Source organism: Gobius niger (assembly GCF_951799975.1).
Source record: "Gobius niger genome assembly, chromosome: 1".
NCBI lineage: Eukaryota > Metazoa > Chordata > Actinopteri > Gobiiformes > Gobiidae > Gobius > Gobius niger.
The window spans coordinates 6,178,380-6,202,482 of record NC_136852.1 but is presented as its reverse complement, the minus strand read 5'-3'; the positions used below and the strand labels follow the sequence as shown (position 1 = coordinate 6,202,482).

General features: G+C 42.7%; 1 protein-coding gene across 3 annotated transcripts in view; it reads left to right on the top strand.

Annotated features, from left to right (window-relative positions):
• The window catches only part of LOC306976655 (cell adhesion molecule 2-like), a 375,121-nt gene that overhangs the window by 337,963 nt on the left and 13,055 nt on the right, over nucleotides 1–24,103 (top strand). For all 3 annotated transcript variants that reach the window (XM_079574665.1, XM_079574664.1, XM_079574663.1), the window contains 3 exons: nucleotides 13,603–13,761; nucleotides 15,464–15,554; nucleotides 18,956–19,134. In XM_079574665.1, coding sequence (XP_079430791.1) covers nucleotides 13,603–13,761; nucleotides 15,464–15,554; nucleotides 18,956–19,134 — 429 coding nt within the window. The remainder of the gene's footprint in view (nucleotides 1–13,602; nucleotides 13,762–15,463; nucleotides 15,555–18,955; nucleotides 19,135–24,103) is intronic.

Sequence of the window (24,103 nt, the reverse complement as noted above, 5' to 3'; positions counted from 1 at the left end):
CTGTAGAGACCACTGTGATTGAAAGTAAAGGCGCCATGCTGACTACTCACACTACAAGGTCAAATAAACACAAATATCAAGGTTTTTCTCCACTTAAAAAGTTCCATAATGCACCTTTAAGGATATCCGGTAGAGTTGCGCAGGCCTCTCCATCTGATACAATCAAATCAGAGAATGTCATGAACGCAACCTATTCTTTGTCGGAAATTATGACCCAATTCCTATTCTGCTCCTCGTGCCCCAGTTTTGAGCTATAGTATACAGCCATTTTGTTAGTTTCGAAGGCTTTTGGGCGAACTCACTTGACTCCGCGCGTCTCCAACACAGCTAAAGAACAAACAAAAAAAAAAAGAGCACACACTGGAGGGCCTGGTTTCCAAGCTCCTTTCATTTCCACGTCAAAGCGTCGATGTGGAGTCACGGTGTCAGTCAGGGGCGCGGGATCCAAGGGCCACGCCGGCGCCGCATTAAAGGGTACCGATGCGCTCCGAGCTGCGTGTTCCCGCCGCCGGATCATCGCCGTCACTCAGAGGGACCCCCACGGAGGGCTCGGGCTACAAAGAGCACATCCAGACAGCAGGTGTAATAACAAAACATGTCGGGCGCGTTTCATGCTCTGATAATTTGTTATTTTTTTTTGTTGCTAACGTCGGTAATAGATGCGTGGAAACGGCGCAGACCTCAAAATGCGAACTGTCAGCCCCTGTCACAGTATAGAGGCGTGCAGGCGGGGAGCGGGAGTGAGTGACAGGCTGGGGGAAATTATAGTCTGTCTCCGCTGCGTCCCTGTGTCTCCTTTCAGGGCAGGGAGCGTAACACGCGCTCTCACGGGTTTAAAATAGGCATTTCTATCAAGAGTCTGTCCGGGCGTCCCTCAGATGCTTGTTGGGCGACCGCGGCTCACCTGGGAGAGCGGGCGGGTTGAATCCTGGCTATCGCAGGTTCAGACTGTTCTTGTGTCCGATGGATTATATCAGGGCTGGGCATTTAATCGTAATGTTAAAGGGATATTTCAGGATTTTTGACATAGGGGCTCAATTCCTAGTTATCCAGAGTGTTGCTGGTGCCTGGAGGTATTTTTTTTGTAATTCATGCAGTTCTTATGTTTTAAGAGTTTCGTGGCACTAGGCTAATGCAAGGCTAGTGCATTTCTACAATGTCAGCTAGCCTGCATTAAAAACAGTCTGACCCGCTCCACAGAGCACCTGAGGCAAATCACTTATAACGCCAGACTAACGATATAATAAGAATAATAATAAGAATAATTTTTGGAATATAACTGACCTTGCATCACATGAATGATTGCATTTTGAGGGACTATTTTTTAGCAGATCACTCCGCCGCTGCGTAGCTTATAGAACTACGAAGCAGATGCTGCCCAAATATCATTCAGAGGCTGCAGTTGTGCATAAACCTTCTATCCGGGCCTCCCCTAAACTGTTCATTGAAGCAGAAACGGCTGCAGTGGCTCAGAAATACATGAAGACTCATTTTCAAATAAAAGAAATCTAAGCAGAAACTGTCCAAAAACTCACAAGTTTAATGGATTTAAGAATTTTGAAGCTGCTGTCACAGAAGGGCTCCTATGTTCAAATATAACTTGGCCTGTTAAGATGTTTTTTGATCTAAATAGCTTTTGATTTCAGTAAATATGACCCCCTAATGCTACAAACTCAAAAAATGACAATTTTCAGCTTTAAAATGTATTGAAACGATAGATTTTGCGTTTTTTTTAACTATATTTATCTGGGAGATTTTTTCAACCACACTTAAATGATCCTCTACCAGTTAAAAACTTGAAAATTATGCTCACTCTCATTTGAGTCGACAATTTAGAAGATCAGAAAAAAATTTCATTTGCATAATAATTTGGAACACGGTGTAAGACGACTTTATGGAAACTGCTTTTGTCATTTTAAACAGATCGTCATTTCAGTTGTTCTTAGCAGACGCCAAAATGTTGTGCCATACAGAGGAAAGGGAAATCTCGAAAGAAAAAAAAACAGCGATGCAGGCTACTGTTTAGTGATATTTACATTCCTTTTGCAAACATAATGAAGCCACTGACACTCCTCTGAATCCCTGCCCAGAAGAATATAGCTCCTATGTTCTCTCTCTTAACAAATTAGTCTTCCGGCACGCGTCGCAATCAAAGAGAACAGGACGCGAAGAACAAACTGCCCGGATTCGTGATGTGTGCGATGCTATAGATCATATATATATATAGGGGGGGATGCAAACAAAGCAAACTCCCCCAACAATCGGAGCGCGAATTCCCCAGTGCGGCGCTGGAATGAATGCCTAATGCCCTCGCAATCGATCGGCTCATGTTTGCGATGGATGACGGAGAGCGCGCCGAGGATGAGGAGCGGGGAAAAGTTTGGTAAGGTCATCGTCTGGTGGTTAATGCGCCGAGTTTGTTTGTCGGGGGAAAGAAAGCGCTAACCTTGTGGAGGGGGGTTGTGACGCTACTGCAGAATGCGGGGGGGACGGGACTCTGGGGGGGGGGGGGGGGGGGGGGGACGAGGGGCGACCGCGCGGAATGACAAGTGATGGTTCAATACGCGGATAGGGTAACGCGGTGAAATTGGGGGGAAAGTGCCGAGATAATAGTGGCTCATTGATTATTTTTTTTTCCAGACAAATTTAGAGAGTTATACATCCAAAAAAGTAGTTTAAAAAGAGCTCTGCTTTTGAAGAATATTGTGAAGTGCCTCGGTGAAGTCTGTAGAGTTTGTAGTATGTGGTCATCAGTATGGTGATGAAATATTTTACAAGCTTTGAATATTTACTACGATGTTATGACTCCCTCCCTCCAGGTGTTTTCAAAGTGTCATTTTACGATTGATATCACACTGCCGGACCAAAAGCAAAAAGCGTCCACCTGGATTTGACCAACTGCAACACTATGAGCCCAAAGAATGACGACCTGAACATCCTGAATGACCGGGTTCAATAGATTTCGTCTTCCCTGATGGCATATTCCAAGATGGCAATGCCAGGATTCATCGGGCTCACATTGTGAAATTGAATAATCTTCACATGTGGATTGGCCGCCAGAGAGTCCAGATCTGAACCCCACTGAGACGCTTTAGCATGTGCTGGAGAAGGCTTTGCACATTGCTCACACTCTCCCATCATCAATGCAAGATCTTGACATTGTAGAAGCTTTTTGGAGCAACGCCACAGTGAAAGTCTGCTGTAATCAAGGCTAAATGCGGTCCAAGCAATGGGCGAGGAAAGCACCGCGATACCACCCCCTAGTGGTGAGGTGCGACTCCAGAAAGTGAATGCAAATAAACCAGGGGGCACGAGTTAAATTTCACCAAGGTCCGAAATGAAGAAAAATCGTCAATGGAGCTATGATGTAGGACTTTCTTTCAGTTCATCATGGGCTGTAGTCAGAGGAGGGAAGAGTGCACACACAGCTGCTCGTCTGAGGGGATTCAGTGTCGGGTCCAAAGTTCGGATCCAAAGTTCAGGTCCAGATGTGCCGGCGCATGGGTCCAAATACGGAGCGATGTCCGCCGTTTAGTGACCTGTGGTATAGACCAATGGGCCCTTTACACAAGTCAAAAACAACTAAGCCTGGCTTCAAAGACTTTATTATTATTATTTTTTTTAAATACAGTTTATTCCAGTAACAATGTTGAGAGTATAACCAATGGCCGCTGGCTGCTCTGCTTCGTGACGACGATGCTAGAGGCCGCCATTGCTCCACCATTGCTGTAGTACCTCCATAAAGCCGCTAGTCCCCCATCGGAAAGCAAACAACTTTAAGGCCTGATTTCTAATTTTCCTAAACTTTCTACAGCTAGATATTCCTCCTGTGATAACACTTGGTTAGGTACAATTAAAGAAACAGGCTGTTTTTCGTAAGAATTTTTTTCCCTTTTTAGGAACATGCTTGGTCAGAACTAGGGAGGAGGAGTCTGTCAATCCACCATGATTTCCCCCTTCAATGTAGTTATTTTGTCAAATGCAGAGGAGTGAGTAATGACGGTCTATTAATAATATGTCTAGGAGTAGGGATGTCACGGTAACCGGTGTAGCGGTAAACCCCGGTAAAAATTTTGACGGTGAAAATTACCGTCTTGTTTTGTGTTCTTATTATTATCTCGGTGAATAACCGCACCCGCGGTGTAGGCACGGTGAGCCTCACCAGCCACCGTCTCATCTGCTGCAGTTTCCGCGGCTATTGTCAAATATAAAGCTACAGGCATCACAAAACTAAGATCAGTTTGGTGCTCAGTCTCCTGCACAGTTGCGCGCTGTGTCGGCGTAGCTTTGTTGTGCAGATGCATTAGCCGCTCCCGCTAGCTACGAAGTAAAAGCAGTAAAAGTTCACTTGTCGTAATATAAAGCCGTATAACTTTCACCTCAGCGTCAGCGCGATGTCTCATGCGGTTCATCGCCCTCAGTGGTGCGTCTGTTAGAGCGGGGTTAGTTTAATATAATAGATCCATGGGTTAGCGAGTAGACGAGCCTACAGTCAGCCGGCGGATGCGGGCGGCTGTAGCGCTGCTCATGTGAAGTGAGGGAGCGAGAGGGCGAGCGTGGGGCAGCGGGGCTCACTCAGCCTGGAGCTGGAGGCTCCTACGGCTGAAGCCACGGGGAAATGGCATAATTGTATGTTATAGCAAGTAAGTTAGCGTTTTAGCTGAATTGCTGATGTGGGACTTTGGGTTGAAGGAGAATGTAACGAGTCGCCCCATAGTGCGGCTGCAGCGCCACCGCCAGTACATAAACATGTCGCGGATACCTCCGCACGATGGCACAATGCGTTACAGGGCTCCCGGTGGCAGATTGCAATAGATTCACTCTCGCCGCAGTATTAGGAATTTAATAATGATGGTATTTTCCCAAATCTGCAAAGCGAAAGCTCACTGGAAGGACAACAACAATTTTCCTGATATAGACGGTTTATCTTCGTTTCTGACGCAATAAATAGTACATGTAATACCCTCGAAACGATCAACAACACATCGTTATAGTTCCTTTACTTTGATGTGAAAAGGCTTTGTATTTTTTTATGTAACAAGCACAGGTAAACTTTTTTGAAACGATTTCAGTTTGTGTAGGACTATCAATGCTTTCTGAACATATTAACACACATTTAAAAAAAATACCGCGATAATACCGAAAACCGTGATAATTTTGGTCACAATAACCATGAGGTAAAATTTTCATACCGTGACAGCCCTATCTAGGAGTATAACACTGTATATTTAGCCATGCCTGTTTTATGTTTTCTTATTTTTAAAGTCTAAGCTGTGAGCTTTGATTGACAGGCCCGGGAGCATTGTGGAGGCTCCAGTTTCCCGCCTTTTTGCTCTGTACGAGGAGATTGAGCAGCCATCATGGATTCTCTCTCGAATGGAGTGATTAATGTAAACAGGGAGGAGTGAGCAATGACACTCTCTAAATATTAAGTCTATGGGTCCATAGTGGTGCATGTGCGTAAATGAATCAAGACTGGGCCATTCGCAGACCGAATGTGGCCAATATTGTTACCTTTAGGCTGTTGACGAGGGTGCCCAGGTGGCACAGTGCCAGTCACTTGTTTGTGGACGCTCACATTCCCACCTGCGAGGCACTGCTGAGACATTTATTGTTGAAATTTATGCAGCGACTGGAGGAGTCTGAAAACTCCATCATATGGACAGCTGAGTTGTTGTCGGTACCTCTGTCCTGAGGAAACAGTGCATGGAGAGACTGTGGTAACTTTATGGACTGAACGGAAGGAGGGAATTTATTTTTGTTTACAGACAAAAATCTCAACCAGGAAGGAAGGAATATTTTATAAGAATGAATAACGTGGTGTGTGTTTATTTATTTATCTAGTTTATTTTCAATATTTCACACTTAAAAACAATCCTGTATTATAGTGAAAGAATGGACACCAAAAAAGCTTCAAACTTATTGTTCGAGCCATACGGAGATTAGTCTGGGAATGTTGTAGGAGGTAATGGTTGCTCGGGGGCGGGATGAAGACTTTCTTTCAGATTTACTTCAAACATAAAGAGAAAGAAGTGAGTATGGCCGGGCTAACCTTGCCTTAGCCTACCGTGGAGTTTTGATAGATTTTTTGTTTCATGCACCACAATATCAACAGGGGTCCATCGAACACCCTGAGCAAACACAACGTTGCTCAGCTTAAACCGAGGATAACTCACAACCAGAACTAGCTCCCGCTGACATCATTTATCAGGATTTTATAAAACTGTTGCCTTTGATCACCAACCAATATCTCATCAGCGAGCCTGCACAGGATGGGGTCTCGACAGTCCAACTTACAATACGCATCTACAGCAGAGGTGGGAGACTCGAGTCACATGACTTGACTCGAGTCAGACTCGAGTCGCAATTTTCGGGACTTGAGACTTACTAGACCAAAGCTGCAAAAAGACTTGACTTGACTTGGGACTTGCTGTTTGTGACTCGAGACTTAACTTGGACTTGAGGCCAATGACTCTCAATGACTTGCTGTGACTTTATAGTTATTATTTATTTGAGTGAAACAGTCGAAAGATCGGGATTTATTGCGTAAAAGCGGCGCATCTATGTTTACGTTATGGTAATTAGCCACATGCGTGTTCGGTTTCCCGACACAGCGCTTCTAATCAATACAGCGCGAAAAGGCAGGAGGAAATACGAGGTCGAAATACGTGCATTAAAAGTTTTCTAAACAGAGTGAAGAGGTGGAGATTTACGGACAGGAAAACGTTTGAAACAATGGACTGTACCTACAGCGCAGACGGAGCCTCCAGAACGACAATGTGTAAGAGCTGAATTAATAAACAGGAATCTTGGGGCTTTTCGATGTTTTAATTCGTTCACACAAAGTTTACAGCATTTAGAGGCTAGTTTACGCATCCGCACAGAGCCCAGTGACAGCGGGACTGAAGGCTACGTGGAATCTATTTTGAGCAGGGGCGAATCCGAGTATACAGGGGCTGGGGCATTACAGGGGAACCACTGACAGAAAAACTGCCAGAAACTAACAAAAATAAAAATATTATTTTATATTTATCTTTCAGACTGCAGGGAAAAGCAGCTCATATTTAAAATACTATATTTCATATTTTTTAAGTCGCCCCCCCGGGCCCCCTTCCTTAAAATGCTGTCCCAGCAATTGTGTACATAGACTGTTTATTTATAATACATATATTTTGAATGTTGTGGCATTTAAATATTAATTAGACTTTAAATCCAAATGCACGAGTTTTTAAAAGTTTGATTTTAGCCTAAATTTTCAAAATTACGGTATCTTTTGAAGGAACTTATTATTTTCAAGATTAAACACATGAAAAGTAGACACGCTGGCGTTTGTGACTTGAGGTGACTTGCCGGCTAAAGCAAGACTTGACTTGACTTGACAAAAGCTATGACTTGACTTGACTTGACTTGAGCCCATGACCGATTGACTTTATTTGTAGAGCACATTCATACACAAGGCAATTCAAAGTGCTTCACAGTTGCATAATATAACAAGAAAACAGATCAAATCAATAGAACAATCAACATAACAAAGAATTACAGTAAAAGGTAAGAGTGCAGATAAAATTTCAGTCATATGCACAAGTAAAAATAACAGTTTTCAGCCTGGATTTGAACATTGCCAGAGCTGAGGCCTGTCTCACATCCTCGTGAAGACTGTTCCAGATTTTAGTTGCATGAAACTGAAACGCAGCCTCACCGTGTTTAGTCCTGACTCTGGGAACCACCAGGAGACCCCTCCCTGAAGTTCTCAGGGCTGAGATGGTTCATACGGCTGAAACATGTCAGAGATGTACAGGTGCTCGTCATATAACTAGAATATCGTGAAAAAGTGCATTTACTTCTGTGAAACTAATATATAGACTCAATACATGCAAAGTGACATGTCAAGCCTTTGTTTGTTTTATTTTTGATGATTATGTCAGTTCACAGAAGTCCATAGAAGTTCTATGGACTTCTATGTCAGTCCATAGAAACCCCTTATGAGAGACCAACAGGCATGGATGGATTTTTAAAATATTCAAATTTTCTGAGATTTTTAATTTGGGGTTTTTACAAGTTGTGAGCCAAAACAATCAAAATGATAACAAGCAAAGGCTGTACATATCTCACTTTGCATGTAATGAGTCTATCATATGAGTTGAATAACAGAAGCACATTTTTCCCTTTTTCATAGTATTCTAATTATATGACGAGCACCCGTACTTTGGTCCTAAACCATGAAAAGATGTATACACAAGCAGAGCTGTTTTAAATTCTATTCTCTGAGTGACAGGAAGCCAGTGCAGAGACCGGAGCACTGGACTAATATGGTCGTATTTCCTTCTTCTGGATGTACTGGAGCTCTAACAGTGAGGCCGTTACAGTCGTCTAACCTGCTGGAGACAAACACATGAATAAGTCTCTCTAAGTCTGTTTTTGAGACTATTCCTCTGATCTTAGTGATGTTTTTCAGATGGTAAAAAGCTGCTGATGCTATTGCTTTGATGTGGCTGTTTAAGTTCAGGTCTCAGTCCATGATCACTCCTAGATTTCGAACCTGATTTTTTTGGTTTTAGAGAGAGAGACTCAAGCTGACCCAATGGAAGCATGTACAAGTTGAATAAGAGGGGTTTTAAGTAATGTGTTAAGATTCAGTTTGTACCTATTTAAGACATTATTTAGTCCAACTTCGGTTTCCTTGGACCCTTTTTAGACCCGCTTTAGTTCTGCTTTGACTTTGATCCAGGCCTGGTGTTCCTTGGAGGGTCCAATATCTTATGAAGCCGCTGATCTCAACTTAAGAATAAAATATAAGTACGTATGAATTAAAATCTGCATATTTACTTGTTTCATGGCACAGAACTTTCTCCGGTCCAGTTTATTCTCCAAACTCATCCTCCTCCACCACCTCCACACGGACTCCCTGGATGGAGCAGCAGCTTTGCACCTCCTACGTTCCTTTTGAAATTATGTTTAAATTGCTAATAAACTTGGGCAGGCAGATCAGCGCTGGGCAAACACGGGGCTAACAAATCAATAGTTAATTTGTTTCTACAAAAATAAACACTAAAACATTCTTTGCCAGCTTATTCATTTCAAATTAAATGGAAACTTCATTAGATGTTTAATAGATAAAACTAAATGAACAAGAGAACATGTGCGTTTTTTACTTAACAATCGATTAAAACTTTGGAAATTGTAAAGTTCAGTCTGTCCCATGTTGCTCACCTACTGCATGTGAGGGAAAAAGAAGTTCCTGTATAGAGAAGGAGAAAGTGCACCCTCTGCTGGCATTTAGGATTATTGCATCATATAATATCACCACATCATCAGTATTTTCTAAACACATCAGTGGCAGCTCGCGATATTTTCTATTCTTTATCACAGACCTGCATAAACCTGCACTGTCAAACTCAACAATTGAATTATATTTAGGGGGAAAAGCTACTAAACCAAGTCCAAAACAGGGTTTAAACTGGAACAACACAAAACTTGGACTAACCAAAGAAAATCTGGGACTAAACCAGAGCTAAACAAGGCCCAAACAAGGACTACACACAGAAACAAGGTCCACATTTAGGCTAACTCTGATCTGTTGAGTACTAGGGATGTGCCGATCCAATATCGGTAGCCGATCCGGGTATTTTGAGAGTATAGGATCGGATTTGATGACTGGATCGGGTCTGATATAAAAGACGGCCGTGAATCTGTGGTCCTGGAGCCGCTGCAGATCCAGGACCCCGAATTCACGGCCTTCATGCTAGGCTAGGCTACTATCGCTAACCTGCCACTAACACATGCTTCTAAAAAACTTTTTTATTTAAAATTCAAAGCTAAAGCTAAAGCCAAAACGTCTTGCTAACCGGTGAAACTACTGTAATATCCATACGGGATGTTAGGCCTATATAAAAATATAATAATACAAAAACACTGTATCGGATTGGTATCGGCCAGCATGAAGTGTCAAAAAAGCATGTGTCATGATGTAGTTGTGGCTAATAGCAGCTAAAGCAGGAGGAGCTAACGCCATAAAACACTCGCCTCTGGAACGACCTGCCGGAGGAGCTCAGGGCTGCAGAGAACGTTCATGTTTTTAAGAGCAGGCTCAAGACCCGCCTTTTTAGCTTAGCCTTTAAATGACTAATCTATTTATTTAATCCTAATACATAAAATGTATATATATATGGGAGGTTGTCCCAGGCACATTGTTTTAAATGTTGTAATCTGTAAAGCACTTTGTGATACCTTTCGGTATGAAAAGCGCTTTATAAATAAAGTTTGATTGATTGATTGATTGATTGATTGATTGATTGATTGATTGATTGATTGATTGATTGATTGATTGATTGATTGATTGATTGATTGATTGATTGATTGATCCCATGAAATAAAGTCCATCCCTGTCATGTTTGGCCTCAACAGCTTCAGTTTCCTCTTGTAGCTTCACAGTGACAGCAGCTAATGCTAATGCTAAAGCTGCTGTCACAGACACAGCATCAGGAGCTGTCAGTCAAAGCCAATGGCTGCTGGCTGCTCTGCTTTTTGACAACGACACTAGGGACCGCCATTGCTGTAGTACCTCCATATGGCTGCTAGTGTCCCATTGGAAAGCATTGGACTTTAGACACATTAAAAACAACTTGCCTGGTCCCAATTTTTTTGGAAATATCTAGAGCTAGATATTCCTCCTGTTATTACGCTGGGTTAGTTACAATAAAAAAAAAAAAAATTGAAATCTCGTACTAATGAGGGCCGGACTGTTAGCATTGGAGCTGCGCAAACTACACGTCATGCAAGGGTCTACAGTGAAGATCCCGCCCTGATGCCCTTTTTAGGAACATGCCTCGTCAGAGCTGGGGAGGGGGAGTCTGTAAATCAGCCATGATTTCCCCCTCGAGCGTGGTCATTATGGTAAACGGGGAGGAGTGAGGAGGAGACGTCTATTATATATACAGTCTATGGTCAAAGCGTTTTTCCTCCTTTTGCAGCATCAGCCAATCAGCACTCACCTGGTGGGTGTTACAACCCGCCCTTTGCTTTGATGCTGAGCTTCCGGGCAATTAACAGTTGGCCAATCAGATGCAGTTTTCGAAAAAGGAGCATCAATGGTATTTCCCATCGAGCTTCTGCCAGCTCTGAGGAACAGGAAAACTACCGGGAAGACCAAACACCGGATTAGCAACTGAATTTCTCACACAATTTAGCACACAATCATGACATATAATAAGTAAATTTGCAAAGTAAAATGCTATACTACAGAAAATAATAAGGATAAAGGGCATAAAGTAGTTGTGAAGAAAGTGTGAATTCATTTAGACTTGAGGATCCGCTTGTCACTTGTTCTGCATTCACGGAGCTAAACTCATTTCTTCTAAGGGAACATAGTGAACGTGTCCTTGTTAACTCTCGTCAGGGCAAGGCTGTTTGGACGTTTTAAGAGCGGGTCCTGGAGGAGCCAGCTCACCCAGCCAACCGCGTCCACGTTCACTCCGCTCGGGTCTCCTCCGCACCGCCAGCCCGCCTCAAAGGAGTCTGCACCAAAACAACAACACCCGAACTGTCAGTGTCAAAACAGCAGCCAACAATCAGCGCCCAAAAGCCTGGATGTCGTGCACCAAATTCTAAAACCGGGAATAAAAGAGAACTGGAAATTGAAATTTGCATCCCAATAACCAAAAGATGAAGGCTTTTACGCGCCTTCTGCCGGGGACGGAGCAGGGTCTGCCTCGATCAAAAGGAACGCCGTGTTTCCAAAACAACTGAGGTCGCGCAGTGGCAGGTTTTTTGGGTTTAACACAATATTTCCAATGTTTGTAAATTTGGAAGTAAGAGTGAAAAAGTAAGTGTAAAGCTAATTGGAGGAGTTTAAATTCAAAAAATGTTTTATTGTGATACAGGTTGATTGACTGTCCGATAAAACTTAAAGTAATGTTAAAATGGTTGCGACATATGAGTTCTGCTTGGACTCTAAAACCAATCATACTTCTCTTTGGTTGTTGACAGTGCTACCCCGTAGTGCGCATGTGTCAAGATCAAGGCCCGTGGGCCACATGCGGCCCGTGAGATGAGTTAATGTTGCCCTTTGAGAAGCATGAATTATTGAATCTTTCGCCCCTTTCCTGTGCGGAGTTATGGATATTTAACTAAATAACACATGTCCAGCAGAGGGCACTGACATAATAAGAGATCAGGATATAAACAGCACATTATAGCCACGTGGTGAATGGTCAGTCTGCCCCAGGGCGTCTGTGGCTACAATTGTACCTTACTGCCATAGAGTGAGGAGTGAATGAATAATGACTTTATGTAGCACTTTGAGAAACATGTGACACAGGCTGATGAAGCACAATAAGTGCAAGCTGTTGTTATTTATGAGGCCAAAGTCCTTTACAATATATGTGGCCCGCGACCCGCCGTGGGGGCTGAATTTCAACCCTCGACCCAAACGAGTTAGACACCCCTGCCCTAGTGGCTCAGGGCGTCTCCAGAATGGACTCTGTAATAATGAATTCTATGCAGACTTTACATCTCTCAAAAACAACTTAAAAGCGTTTTTTCCCCCTAAAGATAGAGTTTCTCCTGTACTTCTAGGGGTAGTATCGTAAGTTTGAGCTTTTGGATTTGAACGACTGTGGAATCTCATTGCAGTTTGGGCCGGCAGAACATTATGCCCTTTTTGCTCTGTAGGAGAAGCAAGGTGCACCATGTGAATGTCATACACCTCATTAGCCGATAACCATGAATGAGGCTTAGTTTATCCCTATGGCCAAAATGCAGCCACCATATGACTGTGGGATACAGCTTTGTCTTGCACAAATCACACACACATAAATATACATTCCTAGATCGCGTTATTGATGGCGGTGGTGGAAGAAGCTCTCAAATTTTTGGAGCAAAGAATTCACTTCAGTAAAACTGTGGAGAATTTTCATTCATTTCCTTTTTTCATTTATTTCATACAAATAGTTTGGCAAGAACAAAACAGAAAGGCTGCACAGTAATAATCAGTTATACCAGTGGTGCCAAAAGTGCGGCCCAGGAACCAAATGTGACCAATTTTTGGCGGCCCTCAGGCTTCTGGTTAGCAAGGCCCACATCACCAGAGGGGGTACTTTTTCTGCAAGTTTGTTAATTTAGCGCGATTAAGAATCTTAAAAACTAAGAGACAGGGCTGGCGTGTTTGTTCCAAGCTTAAATAAAGGTGTGGGGAATGGTTTAAACCGCTCTTAAATGCACACAGTTGAATGTTTGACACCATTGAACACTGATCTGTGGCCCGCCATGCTTTTCCACACACTTCCTGACACCCCTCGCTAATTTTAGGTACAAGTATTGGGGAAAAAAAAAAAAACGACCTGTTAAACGAGTGTGATTTTTTTTTAAAGAAATGTGCTGCTGTTAAATATCAGAGTGAGCTGCTGGTGTTTTATGACTTTGACTGTGATATTTCTGATCAGAACTACATTACTGCGGCTTTGATTCACCCGCGGCGCATCTAAGATCTGTTTAAATCAAAACTCTAAATGATTTTTTACTTTTAATCCAGTTCACTACAAATTATTAGTCGTTAAACCATTAAACAGTAAAACGGAGGCAGATTGAGTGTCTTTGTGGTTGCAGGCTCAAAGGAGATCAACGCCACGGGCCGCTCGTTCACCGTGAAGAGCAGTCTGCAGTTCCAGGTGGACCGGCGGGACGACAGCGTGGCCTACACCTGCAGCGTGGAGCACGTGTCCCTGTCCAACCCCTACATGACCACGGAGGTGCTGGAGGTCCACTGTGAGTGCAAACCCCGTCCACACGCAACACACACACGGGACTCACTTATAATTGCGAGTATTTTTTTCTTTTTTTCTTAAGCAGTCTTTAATAAAATTTTTGCAAACTCCTCTATGACGTTAAGGTTTGCACTCTGATTGTATCAGCCTCATATTCTTTTCCATTAGCATTATGGGCTTTTATAAGCTCTAATTGTTGGTCCAATGTGAGTTAAGTGCTTGAGTTAAACACTGTCCATGACGTCGGTGTCCAGAGAGAAACAGATGTACAGCTGGTCCCATTGTGGTGCCAGTCTGCGCTCAACCGTAATTAGGAACAGGCCACCGTTTTAGATGAGTTGATGCGTACCTGTCTGGTCTTTACGCGAACATGTTCACATTTAGCCTCTCCTGAATTTAGAAGTGACCAAGCTCTTCCATGTTTTCCCTATTTAAATACAGTTCAGTGAGCGTTCACACAATCCAAGTATAGTCACACAAAATTAAACATGGCGATTTTCTATGCGGATAAAAAGGGGAACTATATTACACCTTAGGAGCCTTGAAATATAGTACCCCTTTTTATCCGCTTAGAAAATCGACTGGGCCCATAGAGGGGAGGAGGAGAGGCTAAATGCTAACAACATGTTCGGTGTTTTGCATGAGCGCACACGGAAAGACCAGACAGTTACGCATCAACTCGTCTAAGCTCAGGTAAGAACATATCTCAGTATGCAAAAACAGTGGCCTATTCCTTGAACGTGGCCCACACGAAAATCACCTCTTCCACCGCAGAGTTTGGTTGGAGGAAAAGGTTGTTCTACATAACATCACCACTGACCATAGGAGTCTGTCCTGCCGTTAATTGATCTCACTGTGTGCTCTGACTAAGTTGCGCTATAACTGCGTTTAGAAACACAATATGTATGTCTCATTTGCGAGAGAGACCTGTTTGATGCATACACAACAATAACAACATAAACATTCAACAGCATTAACATGTAATACCTAAAAACAAGAGCATTCACATGGTGGATGCTTCTTGACAATGGTTGTGGCCCTTGAACAGTTTAAATCCAAAGTCCTCTGTGCCTCATTCCAAATATGGAACAACAAGCCTTTTTACCTAAACATATATAAACCTTAACCCCTAAATCCTTTACATTGGGACTCTTTGGGATGTGCTGGAGAGGACTTTGCAGGGTGGTCCAACTCACCAATCATCAATACAAGATGAATGGATGCAAGACTGGACAGAAATAAGTCTCATGAGCTTATCGAAACAATGCAACAGGAAATGTGTGCTGCAATCAAAGCTAATCCAAAGAAACATGGAAGTACTGTATATGACCTTATATTGGCGTGAATGTCTTCGCACAGCAGTCAAAAACGGCAAGATTTGACTTTGTGGCACCCTTTAACTCGCACACGAGCGCCCGGGCGCACAGTCACCCCGCCCAGCGCCGGATCAGCAGTGAGCAGAGGAGACACGAGAGCCCAGATTACCTCTATGTCTGCGGGCTTTAGTTTGCATTTGAGCAGGATTAGTGCGGGATTAGTGGGCAGGTAAGGGATTAGAAAGGCAGAACACAGGGATCCGGGCCGGAGCTGAGAGATGCCCGATGGGGAGGGGGGGGGAGCTACGACTATCGGCGTCTTCTTTGTCGGGGTTTGGTCTAAAGCCGCTCTCCTATCTCTTTGTATTGTTTGTCTTTTTCCTGCAGACGCGCCACACTTGGAGATCCAGAACTCGCTGAGAATCCCACAGGAGGGACAGTACTTCAAGCTGGAGTGCGTGAACAAAGGCAACCCAATGTAAGACGCCTCACAAGTCTTCGAATTTCTTACACTGGCCTTGAAGGCTGACTCCCTCGCGGTCTCCTTTTCCATCGGTCAAGTCACAGTATACCGCAGATTTGTTGGTGAACTTCTTTTTTTTTCAGATTGTTCTATAAAAGATGCTTCGTGGGGGTCCACAGTTAGCACATTTGTCACACCAAGTACCACCCTAAGAGAAAATACGAACTAAAGCGAGTCAAAGCATGAGCTGAATAAAGCCTACACCGGGATAAACTACTTTAAAATATGTCTGAACCTTGACTGAGTTCGAAACAAGGACAAACTCCGTAAACAATGCAAACAAAAACAGAATAAATGGTCTCTAAGTTATACACAGACTGCAGAGGAGCCTGAAGCGGCTCGCCATGCTACAAACTGAGTAGAGTATTGATCATTAATGAAACTTCAGTGTTACAGAGTGAATACAAATGGAGGGTGCATATAAGTAATGCTTATTTCTAAAGCTCTTTGCACAGATAAGTGCTGTACAAGAGAAAAGGTGAAATAGACAACAGCATGGAGTAATTTCATGAATAAAAACTCAACTTCAGGTCCTACCACTAAAACATGGACAATAGGGTCTCTCCGCCTTCAGTCAAGTGCATGGCTAGACAGTGAGCTGAACACTAGGAAAGGTGGATCCAGCAATGACAGGACACAGAGGGCTTCTTTGTTGTCTTTACTGAAGACCATTCTTTTCTTTACTTTGCTAAACTGTCAACAACAACATATAGCAATATATTGTATTACATATCTATACATGTGCAATTATGTACAAGCACATAACACAGGTTAAAAAATAGTAATCTGAGCAGTTAACTTGTATTATTCCTGGTGTACACTGTGCCATGTTTTTTTCTAAAAACATTTTTAGATGTCACATTGCACATTGCAACTTGGGGATTGTAAAATCGTGAGCTGCTCACGTCTCCACTTCAGGCTCCAGAGGCGTGTGTTTAGCTGAGGCAAGTGCCACATGCTACTGGGGCTTATTCTCGCAGAAAAGTGCAGGGAAAGTCCTGTAAAATGCAGAGTCGGACCCACTCGCGCCCGGCCGCTGTTGTTTGTGACTCTGCCCCGGTGCTTCATGCCCTGATGTGTTGACGAGGCGCTTGTCGTTGCAATGAGAGAATGACTCACTCTGAGACTAGTAGGGATGGGTACCGAACCCCGGTATCATAACAGCCCCAGGTGTGCCAGTCCAGCCGGACCCATGAGCTCTAGCCTTTAAAATAGGATAAGATAGGATAATCCCTTATTGATCTCACAACGGAGAAATTCACTTGTTACAATCGGCATTCAATAAGATCACTCAGAGTGTGTAAAACAGACAGGAAATGTGCAAACCGTTCAATAGTAGAAAACGAGGCATCTAATGTACAATAAGTAAAGCACAAATCTTAGGGGGCAGAGTTATAACAATAAGGGAATAATAAGTAAATCGGGGCGTAAAGTTACAGTCCTAGTGCAGGTTGTCAATAAGTGATGCTGGTTCAGGGAATAAAGTGCAGCTGATACATAGATTATTGCACATAGTTTTGCAAGGGGGGTTATTGCTATCTTCTTAACGGGGTCGCTGCGTTTCTGCTCAAACAATCACAAAAAAAGTCTCTCTCCGCTCTCATGGATGCGTTTGCTGCATCGGTGTCGGCCCATCCCCGCGCTCTCACTCTGCCCTGTCTCACCTCTGCAGCCGTGTGAGGCGAGACAGGTGCGCGCGAGTAGCAGTATCTGTAAAGAAATAACAATGGTGTTTGAGAGATAGATGAAGAATAGGCAGCAGTCTGGATGTCTTATACAGGAGAGGTTTATTGCGGGACCTGGAGACATGAACTCAGAGCGTCATACTGATATGCAAGCAAAACATTCAGTGTCTGAGAGTGGGCGCCTGAGCACCACAGTCGAGGCTATGACAGAGATAGTATGACTGTACAGCTTGACCCTTGTATGATAAATAGCGATTTAATGTTATCCTTTAACAGTATCGATAAATCCTTGACGATCCCATCCCTAGTGACCCATCCCTAAATATCAGACACTGCCTGATGTCGGTCGCAGCTCGTCTTTGGTTGTACGACAGTTCTATTTCAAATCTTTGTCCCTGTCTCACTGCACGACCTATGACCTAACATTTTCCCCATGACCAGTGTAAAAATCGTGCATTGTGCACCCGGCATTACACACCAAGGATTGGTAACTCAGAAACATCGGCTAACTGACTTAGCTTATCTCTTTAGCACAAAAAAATGATTTTCTTTAAAGGGGGGTATTATGCAAAATCGACTTTTTCAAGCTTTACATCACGTTATTATGTCATTCCCTCATTAAAAACATGCCTGAAGTGTTGCCTTGGCACATTCACGTATGTTTGAGTAATCTGTAAAAACTCTGATGGCAGCCATTTTAGGGATAGGTTTGCCTGAGTCCTCCTAGGAACGCCCCCACCTCCTGGAGACGCCTCCGAGCTTTCGTCACCAGCCGAGTAACCAACCACTGCTCCTCAGCAGAACCCCCTCCCCACTGATGCCACAGACAGCGTGTGGAGGGGGCGTGTCGGAAAGGGTCAGAGGTTCTTAAAGAGACAGAGGCCAATTTCTAGACATTCCTACAGCCATTTTGAGAGAACAATTTTATACAAGGCAGTTATTCTAATTTACTGCATTTACAGACCAACAGAAGGTTTTGTCATCATTGCAGTGTGTTATAGACTAGCGCTATCTGATTGAAAAAAGCATAATACCCCCTCTTTAACAAATGAAACTTCACAAAAGTTACTAAAAAATACAAGAGCACAAACAAAACAATGTTTACTAACTTCTCAACTTACAGATTATGAAAGCTCCAGGGGTCCCAAGAATGAGCAGTGTTAAAAAGGTCTGATGAAACCTGGAGCGCTGCTGTTATGTTCTGCCTGCTATTTACCGTTAAACACAGCTAGGGGGCAGTGACACGAAACTAAAAGGAACAAAGAAGTGCGGCAAAAAGAAACATACCAGGTTAAACCATGAATAAATAACAAGACAACAGCATTACAGAAACTTAGAGGGACAGAGGAGGGTCCCTCCGAGGCCATGACGACAGTGCTGTGAGTGTGTCTCATGTAGGCTAATGTATGTTTATTAGCTTCCACAATCTCCTCTAAATAAACATATAAATCAGCCATTCCCAAAGTTTAGAGCATCGCAGTAATAATGATGTCCTCCATTTGAACAGTTACATAATGTTTTTCTCATAAAAACAACATTAAATATAAGCTACATCAAGCAATCTTCTTATTACATAAACAAGATAATCGAATGTTCTTCTAAAACTCAATTTGTTCTCTGTAATGAAGTGCTTGTGATCTCGCTGTTGGTGACGATATCCTGCGTCCTCAGCCCAGAGCCGATCCAGTGGTCCAAAGACGGCGGGGACCTCCCGGACATCGAGCGGATGATCGTGGAGGGCACGGAGCTCACCTTCACTACGCTAAACAAGACGGACAACGGCACGTACCGCTGCGAGGCCAGCAACGACCTGGGCACGGGCCGCGCCGAGTTCGTCCTCTTCGTATACGGTGGGGGTCGAGTCTTCGGATGTTCTTAACCGTGTCACTGTTGGATTGTAGCCTCATCAGTTGTAGTTTGTTTCATTCACTCGTGGCTTCCATCTTTATTATTTATGTGGTCATTTTTCAATCATTTTGAAACATGTGGTCTAAAAACATGCTTTTGGCTGCCTCTACATTGCTATTTCACATTGTGTAACTTTAAAAGAAATGTAGCAGGTTTAATAAGGCAGAGAAGAATAGCTGCTCGAGAGCGTGCACTGAAGAAACATATCTCTGTTTATGTTCGGGGAAACATTTGTATCGTAGGACTTGTAAGCAGTGTTAATTTCGTCGACTAAAATATTTAGTCTTAATTTTAGTCAAAGTGATATTTTCGACGACTAAAATTGGACTAAAACTAAATTAAAAGTTTCTCATGAGACTAAAACTATGACTAAAATGCCCAGGTATTTTAGTCGACTAAAATAAGACTAAACAAAAATGAAAAGGAGAGACTAAAATCATCCAAACTTCTATTAACTGTCTGAAAGAGCTTCACATCATTTAAATTCTCTGCCAAAGGATCAGCTCTGAGCCTTGTTCATGTGCAGCAGCTCCATGAAGCAGAGGAACAAGATTGAATATGATTATAATGAATATTATAAATGCAAAGTCGACTAAATTAGTCTTAAATTTAGTCGACTAAATTGACATGCAATTTTAGTCGACTAAAACTAGACTAAAATTGAAAAGATTTTTTTGACTAAATCTCAACTAAAATTACATTACACTTTAGTCAAAACACTAAGACTAAAACTAAAATAAAATATGTTGTCAAAATTAACACTGCTTGTAAGTAATCCATTGTTTAAAGCTGTCTCATAATTAACAAAGATATTCAATTAAATTCAAGTTTGTTTGTATAGCACATTTAAAGGAATAGGCCACCATTTTTAAATACTGAGATATGTTCTGACCTGAGCTTAGACGAGTTGATGTGTACTTGTGTTTACACGTTCACTCAGTCACGTAAACAGAGCACAGTGTTAGCATTTAACCTCTCCTCTATGGATCCAAACGGAGGTGAAGTTAGAAGTCACCAAGCTCTTCCACATTTTCCCTATTTAAATACGGTTACATGAGCGTTTACACGATCCAAGTATAATTACACAGAATTAAACATGGCGATTTTCTAAGCGTATAAAATGGGGAACTATATTGCAAGGCACAGTAATATTATTACGCCTATACGACTATATTGCAAGGCGTAGTAATATTAGACCTAGCCAATATAGTTCCCCTTTTCATCCGCTTAGAAAATCGACATGTTTAATTTTGTGTAACTATACTTGGATCGTGTAAAGGCTCATGTAACCGTACTTAAATAAGGAAAACGTGGAAGAGCTTGGTCGCTTCTAACTTCACCTCAGTTTGGATCCATAGATGAGAAGAGGAGAGGCTAAATGCTAATGTCGTCTGTGCTCTGTTTACCTGACTGAGGGCACGCATAAAGACCAGACAGGTACATATCAACTCGTCTAAGCTAAGGTAAGAACATATCTCAGTCTTTAAAAACAACTTCAGGTGACCAAAGTGCTTCCCAATAACATTTCTTCACATACAAATAAAATGTATATTCAAGATAACAGATACGCTCAACTAGCTGGTATTGAAGGCCTGGGAGAAGAAGTGTGTTTTAAGCATAGACTGTATATAAATGGACAGCTTCTGCTCACTCCTCCCCCTTTACCATAGTGACCACGCTCATGTGGGAAATCATGGCGGATTTACAGACTCCCCCTCCCCAGCTCTGACGAAGCATGTTCCTAAAAAGGACATAAGGGCAGGATTTTCACCGTAGACTCCGCCCTTGCGTGACGTGTAGCTCGCGCTGCTCCAATGCTAACAGTCCGGCCCTCATTAAGTACGAGATTTCAAAAATTCTTACGAAAACCAGCCTGGTCCCCTTAATTGTGACTAACCCAGCGTTATCACAGGAGGAATATCTAGCTCTAGATAGTTCCAGAAAAATTGGGACGGACCAGGCTTTAAAGTTGTTTTTAACGTGTCTAAAGTCCAATGCTTTTCAATGGGGGACCAGCGGCGATATGGAGGTACTACAGCAATGGCGGCCTCTAGTGTTGCGGCCATTGGTTTTAAGTCTGAACTGGAACTGTCCAAGAGACTGAGACCTGACAGATATGGAGAGACTGTTCCACGGTCGGGGCGCGGCCACAGAAAAGGCTCCTCTCGTGTTTTACTTAGTTTTAGGAACATCCAACAGAAGCTGGTCAGCTGACGTCAAGGCTCTGGACGAACTGTAAGGTCCCAACAACTCACTCAAATAAGGCGAGTCAAGGAGTGATTTTTTAAAACAATCAACAGAACCTTAAATTGAACATGAAAGCTGACTGACTGACTCTTTGTTTTAGTCAGGAGGAAGGCTGATTTTTTAACAAAGGGTCAACCATCACCTCACATCACGGCAGCAGTAGGAGGACAGTGGACCAGGCCATTTCAGTTTTATTAGGAAACCCATGACCTCTTTTAGCACTCACTTTTTACACCACTACGAAACATCAAGCACCCAACCCCGGCACCCTGGTTCTGAAATAGCTTTTTTCCCAAAATTGTTAATTTCCACAGTATTTTGACAGTGGATGGTCCTGGCAGTAAACCAAGTGTTTCTGTGTATTTGAAACCCACTTTTATATCCATTATTTAAAAGTTACAGAACAAGTATCGGAAAGTAAGAAGTCAGAGATCCAGCTTGCTCCTGCGTCGCACCTAAACGTGAGCTCAGTTGCCGGGATAAATAAGTTTGTTTGCTCCAACGTCTAATCTCAACTTTTGGTGTCGATCCATGTGACAAGATGAATATAGGCTTGCATGGGATAGCTCCCTTTTCGGAAACGACCCCGGTCTCCTGACATTTAAATAAGTAGGTTTCGAACACTGACGGATGGGGACGAGGCCGCTTTTGTTCGGGTAATGCTGTGCTCATTCGGGCTGCGCGAACCGGCCCAAAATAAAAGTTTACGTGTGTGATTGCTCGAGGTAGTATTTTGTTTAGTCAATTAACTATTATTCTTGAAACAGACATGAGCTAATGATTGGGTTTGTTATTTGGAAACAGGTAAAAACAGCAGCGATGCAATAAAGGGAGATGAAGATAGATGAAGATGTTATTACTGTTTGTGGCTGAGGAGGCTCATGGTTCTGAAGGGACGGGTTAAGGCACAGGATGAAGGAGAGAGAGAGATTTTACAGTATGAATAAGTTGGGAGGATGTTCATTAAGAGCCGACGGCAGCGAGAGGAACAGGAAACATAATCCTGCTTGTACTTACAATGAAAGTCTGCAAAGAGAAGCCACATGTGCAATGTTGTCATTGTGTCGTTAGGAAAGACCGTAGACTGTGAAAAACATGGACGAGTATCAGTATTAGCTGCTGAAGCCGAATAGGAAGTAGGGTCAGGCTCCGGATGTCCTTGCTGTCATGGACAATCCATTGAGAAACCTTTTTGCACCTTTAAGTCATTAAGCGTCTTTAGAGTGTCCAGAAAAGCGCTATATAAGATCAATGCATTATTATTGAACACAGGCTGGTCATTCGTACACCCTCGTGCTTGTCTTAACACGTTACTTACTAGGGTTATGGTTAGGAATGGCAAATGTGATGTAAGTTGTGTTTCACTCACATAGATCTTACACATATAAGACTTTTAGTAAGACTCACTTCCTGTGATCTTCCCCTGAAATGTTGCCAGGTGATCGAAACCAGTAAAGCAGGTAAACAAACCGTCTGTCTTACTAAAAGAACAATCTTGAATAGTTTCAACTAAGACAGTAGGAACCTTTTTCAAAGAGATCTTACACATAACTTTAGAAACTAGAAGGTCTTGACCTCACACTGGCGTAGTAAGCTCTCCAGTCAATACACTTTGAATAGGGGAAAATAACACTAAAACTCAAACATAACCCCCTGATGGCAGATAACAGGTTAACACATCGTTAGCCACATAGTATAATTGCCTAACTCATTTTTTGTTTTGATTTTGGAAAACATGTTAAAAGATATTTTATAGGAAACCCATTGTTTTTCTCTTATTGCCATTTTAACAATGCAAAATGACTTAGGCAATTATGCTATGAAGCTAATGACATGCAAAATCGTCCTATTTCTTACTTTTGCTATTTTTATTTTTGCTCTATTCTAGATATGGAAGTGGCTCCAAAAGCCCAGGCAAATTGCTAGCATGAACGAGCTTCAGTTTAGCTTTAAAAACCACTAAGTCACCTGACTTAGTCCATCGTTATTCTACATCGACAGGACAGACACAGATAAGGAACCTATATGTTAAGTTAACCCCCCCATAGTGTCCGATTACTCCCAAAGGGTGTCATATTTAGGGCTTCAAAATGAGCATTTGTGGGAGCTTCGATTCTGAGTTATCGATTGGTGACCTTGGCACCACACTGGTGCGATCATTGAGGATCGTCTGCTCTGCTGATTGGTAGTTGCCCCCAAATAATTGTTTGCTTCGCTCTTAAGTGTGTTTGATTGGACATTTCAGGGGTAAAGTGTGAAACTATAGGAGGCCCGACTCAATAATCAATCAATGACAGGAGATTATAAGATTGGTGTGAAAAGGCCTTAAGCAAAAACAATTGCAGCGTCCTTTCAAAATCAAATAAAAAGGTTTGCAAGATTACTCCATTAAAACTACTAACAGTCACTGAAGTAAAGGCTATCGGAAAGACAAAGTGTAGGCGTTATTCCACATCCTCTGGCTCGATCGCTGAGTGTCAGCTCAGATCATCACAGTGGCTAATTCACTAATGACAGGAGCAGTAAATGTCACGGCTCACCGCGCACTATTATTATCCCCAGTACAGTTTCCAATAAAGTCGTATGGAGCCGGATTAATGACTTTCCGTGAGACGCCAGGAACAGTCTGAGAACACCTTATTATCCTTCAGTTGGTAATAACGT